This window comes from Eublepharis macularius, chromosome 2 (genome assembly GCF_028583425.1).
Source record: "Eublepharis macularius isolate TG4126 chromosome 2, MPM_Emac_v1.0, whole genome shotgun sequence".
NCBI lineage: Eukaryota > Metazoa > Chordata > Lepidosauria > Squamata > Eublepharidae > Eublepharis > Eublepharis macularius.
Window position 1 is genome coordinate 73528781 of NC_072791.1, and position 5018 is coordinate 73533798.

Genomic DNA, 5018 nt, shown 5'->3' on the forward strand with positions numbered 1-5018 from the left:
GAGAAGGCTGCGTGGCCGCAACGGGAAGGGGGACGGCATGACGAGGAACCGCAGTCCAGCCGCTGAAGGGAACTGACGCCCCCTCCCCGCGAAGAAGGGCTGGAGAGGGTCCCAGCAGTCCTCCCGCAGCCGCACGGCCTCGCCTATCCTCGCCGGAACCTCAGCGTTGCTAGACAACAGTGCGGGGAGAGGGAGGGGTTGCCGCGCTGCTCCACCCCTCTGTTTTGGGGCGAGGGCGTAAAAAGCGGCACAACCAACCACATTAGGCAAGACGGAGGGGGGGGCTGCGAGCTGGATTTGGCGCAGCCGCTGAGGAGCTCGGTCGGGCCCCCGGGGTCGAACTTGGCAGCTGGCCTGGGTGCTGCCCGCCGAACCTTTCCTCTCCTAGATTCTGCGCGATAAGTGCCCGGGCAGGGGGCAGGCTGCCCCCCCCCCCTCCCGGCGCTGAGATGGAGAAGCCGACTAATCCCTCCGCGGTGGCAAACGAAATCCTGGCGAGGTGATTTTCCGTTCGTCCTCCTGGTTTTGCGTGCTCGTCCTCCTGATTTTGGCATGTTCTTCAATTGCAGACTCTGCGGGCAGCCAGGCATGGTGGATCCGGTAGCGGATCCTGGCGAGGACCCGGGGGATGCTGCAGGTGCAGACGACGCTCCGGCGGCGGCGGCGGCGGCGACCTCCTCTGCAGCCGCGCCCGTGTCTCAGCCGCCCACTCCCTTTCCGGCCGCGGCGCCTCCTGCCGGGGCTGGGGAACCGGGCCAGGCCCGCGAGGAGTCGCCGATGTTGCACCTGGATCTGTACAACTTCGACTGCCCGGAGGCCGAGGGCAGCCGCTACGTGCTCACCAGCCCCCGCTCGCTGGAAGCCTGCGCCCGCAGCGCCGTCAAGCCGGTGGAACTGCTGCCCCGGTCCCTAAGCGAGCTGGTGAAGGAGGCCCCGGGCAGGTCGATGAGGGTGGCCGCCGGCCTGTACGAAGTGTACGAGATGGACCGGCAGAGGAAGCTGCAGCAGTGCAGGGAGGAAAGGGAAAGGATTATCCGCGAGGAGAAGAGGAGGCTCTTCACACCGCTCCTGATGGGCAGCCTTCCTTCCTCCCCGGCTTCCAGGATCGCCTTCAAAAGCGCCCCGGGAGATGGAAAATGCAGCCCGGCAGCAGGACAGCCAAAGGCTGGCTGCCCTCCTCCCCCTGGCACCAAGACCAGGAAGAGCCACTCCCTGGATTCCTTGCAAAAGAGAAGAGAGGGCTTCTCCACCAAAACCTCCTCTGACTCTGGCGCCTCTTCCTCCTACAGCGGAGACAGCTTTAAGGACAGGTGTCCTAAGGAGGCCCCCAGGACTAGGACAGTGGGGACTACCATGAGCTCCCTGGTGGGGCGGAGTTTCAGCTTGAGTGACCTGAGCCATTCCTCGCAGACCACCAAGAAAGTGGAGAAGATAGTCAAGGAGGTGAAGAAGAAAGGCCTCAAGGAGGTGCCAGAGAGGGACCGGAAGATTGCTGCCCTGATGATAGCCAAGCGCCAGGAAGAGAGCATCTTGAATGAGCAGCGGTACAGTGCCCACCTCCAGTGGGACATCCAGAGGAAGCAGGCAGAGCTGCGGAGGGAGCAGGAGGAGAAGGAGAAGCAGAGGGCCTTGATGCAGTGCAAGAAGATGTGGGAGTCCACACTGGAGAAACGCCGTTGCAAGCTGACCCTGGAACAAGAGGGAATGGCCTTGTTGAAGCAGAAGCAGAACTTAATGGGGGAGGAGAAGAGGAGAGGGCAGGTGGACAAACAGGAGAAAGTGAAGAGAGAGCGGTTGGAGAAAAGCGCCTTCGAAGACAAGGAAAAGAAACGTCACCAAGAGCGCAACTTGAAGGTGCAGGAAGAGAGCAAGAAAGAGGCCCTGGAACGAGAGGTCCAGGTACTTCAGGAGAAGCTGTCCCTGGCTACCCAGAAGAAGCTCAAGAAGGAACAGCTAGTACAGAAGGAAAAGAAACTGCTCAACCAAGCTGAGAAGCGGAAGCATGATGTCCTCCTCAAGGAGCTGAGCAAGCAAGAGGCTGAAGAGAAGGCTCTGCTAAGATCTTCATTGGAAGGGAGTTTGAGCAAAGCTCAGGAGAACTATGAGCAGCTCATTGAGAAGAGGAACAAAGAAATAAGGGAGAAGGCCAAGCGAGAAGAGCTTCAGGTTCAAAAGGCCAAACTGGTGGCAGGAAGGCGGGAGAAGGAGCAGAAGGAGCACTTGAAGGCCTTAGCCAAAGCTACAGAGCAGAAGCTCCAGCATGCTGCTCAGGTAGCTGAAGAGGTTGTTCAGCAAAAAGCCCGCAAAGTGGTCCAAAGCCGGTTGGAAAAGGAGAAGGTACAGAAAGTCAACAAGAAGAGGGTGGAACAATGTGAAGATATGCGGCGCAGGGAAATCCTGCTGTCAATCGAAAAAAAACTAGAACGGAGTGAACAGATTTTTAGGGAGAAAAAAAGTATCTTGGAAAATGCCAGATCTGTTGCTCGGGCATCGTTCCATGTCCGGGAAAAGGTCCGTGAAGAGATGAACATGCGCACTTTTGATAAGATGGCCTTTGAAGCAGAACTGCAGGCCAGCCTGATTAAAAAATAAAAGGTCTTTTTCTATTTCAGGATAAGTAGGAATATATCTCTGGTGCCTGTTGTTAAGATTTGGTTGTTCATACAAAGAAATCCTTATTTATTATTTTTGAGGAGCACACAAACTCTGGAAGCTCCTTCACAGACTTTTTCAGCGTGTCTTTGTTACACATATTTTAAAATCTGTTTCCACCCATCCATCCCATTCCATCCCAACACAAAAATTAATGCCTCCTTCTCTGAACAACAACAATAAAGGGTACAAGGAGCAAGACAGGAATTGGCAGATTTTATACAAATGGTGCTGTAGTTCTCAGAAAGTCAAGGGCCAATTCAGTTCCATTCCCCCAAAATTATTAAATAGCCACTTTCTTTGTCTTTATACGCTTCATACTTAGTGTGGATGGTATTCTCTTTGGATCAAGCTGCAGCATTGCATGCTGGAAATTGTAATCTCTTATACTGTGTGTCCATATTTTAGGAGAGTTTCTTTTATAAAATTCCATATAGTGTTTGGCCCATATGGTGCACTTTATCCATGCTGCTGGAAACAATGGGGCTTGTAACAAAAACTTTTAAACAGAAAATGCAGGTAAGGACTAGCCCTGTTCACGCAACACAAAAAATGTTGAGAAACTCAAATTCAAATAAAAGTATAAACACTTTGAAGGTGTTTAAATATGTCTTATTAACTTCCTACAGACAGTTGTGTTATTGTTGGCAAGAAGATAGTAGAAAGAGCTACCCTTATAAATCTGACCACAAATGTTGATCCGTTGATCCGTAAGCATGATTGTGCCATCTTGAAAACTTTGTATTTTGTAGTGTAGAAATACTTGAGTTGTTTCTACTTCATTGGATAAATATATCAGTTTCTCAGGGAATAGAAACTACACCAGTTGCTGAAAGTAGCTTCTTATCCAAAACAAAAAATTGGCCTTTGGTATTAACTGCAGACAAACGTTTGTAAAAATCCAAAAATGGAGCAATAACTTCAGATTACCAAATGCCTAAGCCAAAATTTATTTGCCCATTGGTGCTGATAATAGTGCACAAAAAACTTACTTTGCAACATCTCCTGTAATATATCTACTCTACAGGAGGGCATAACAAACCATGTGATGAGTCTGTAGAAGGAGCATGAGTGAAAAACTTTCTCTGTGAGAAACATTCTATGTGGAAATAATCTGCTGCATTTATTCTCTGCTTAGTTGTTCGTATCAAAGCATTTTAGAAAGCGTGCTCTTTTCATCTATTCCTTAGGAAGTCAAGATATATCATGTTTCCAAGCAGAAGGTCACCTCTACTGGCTTTGGTGCTTTTAAGTGTATACTGTGGAAAGGCTACTAACACCAGCAGAATAGAATCCCTTTCAATGCAGGATAACCATCAAAGGGCTTTTTATAATCCTGTTTTTATGCAAATGGATACCAGAAAGTAGAACACACAGATAATGAGATTATATGAGAGAGAGGGGTTTCATAACAGAATGTTTCTTAAAAGCCGTCTCTGAAATAACCTAGACATTTTTTTCATTATTTTAAAAATATTCTATATGGTAATTACTATGTGACAATCAAAGCACTATGAAATCAGGGAGTAACAGAATGTGAAAACTCATAAAGAGTGAGGAAGTTGCGTAAGATGTGTATTGCACATGGAAGTCTTGTTGCATAAACCCAATGAACACTGCCTTTGTGGAGGACAAAAATTGGATTCTGGTTGGCTTGAGCCACCATACATACTACCAGCCTCACATGTAATGTGCCACTGGAAGGCGGGGTGGGGGAGGGTATTCCTGTCTGCTGGCCTGTTCTTCCACTATGGTTTGATGCGTTTCTGAACCAGGTCTTAAAAAGAGATTCTAAGCATGTGTAGATGGATTACCATCTTCAGAATTTGAAACTGATTCTTTGAAGAGCGCTGCTGAAAATTCTGCTGTGCCTCATCCTCACCCCTTTTGAAACAGTTAATGAAAAGGGAAGATAAGAGCAACAGAGGAAAATAGAGAGCTTTGATGGTGGTTTGCTGAGCAGACATTTAAAAGTATGAACCTTACTAAGCTAAGAATCACTATCAATAACCTTCCCTATCCCTGTTTGTGATAGAGGGAACAATGGGTATGAAATGGCCCCTGGTACATATCTGCAGCTTTTGAAACCAGCCCATTGCCACGGAAATCTCAGGGCCAGTTTTTAATTCCTAGGTGATAACCCTTTTATTTATTTTTGATATCCCAACTATCTTTTAATATATATACATTTGTCTATGTAGAATTTTGCTGGAGAAATTAAGAGGGACAAAGAAATCCCTTTATTATATTTTCTTTCCTCAGCAAAATTTGTCTAACCCACATAAAGGATCCTTTTAGCTACTTGTCATGGTTGTAGCTAAATTAGCTTATTGCTGAGATTTGCACTGGATCCTATAAAAAGCATC

General features: G+C 48.2%; 1 protein-coding gene across 1 annotated transcript; it reads left to right on the plus strand.

Moving 5' to 3' along the window:
* Positions 1 to 588: 588 nt before the first annotated feature.
* CCDC177 (coiled-coil domain containing 177) lies at positions 589 to 2592 on the plus strand. Its single transcript, XM_054970476.1, has one exon. It carries the CDS (start codon positions 589 to 591, stop codon positions 2590 to 2592), a length of 2004 nt encoding a protein of 667 aa, XP_054826451.1.
* The last annotated feature ends 2426 nt before the right edge of the window (positions 2593 to 5018 follow it).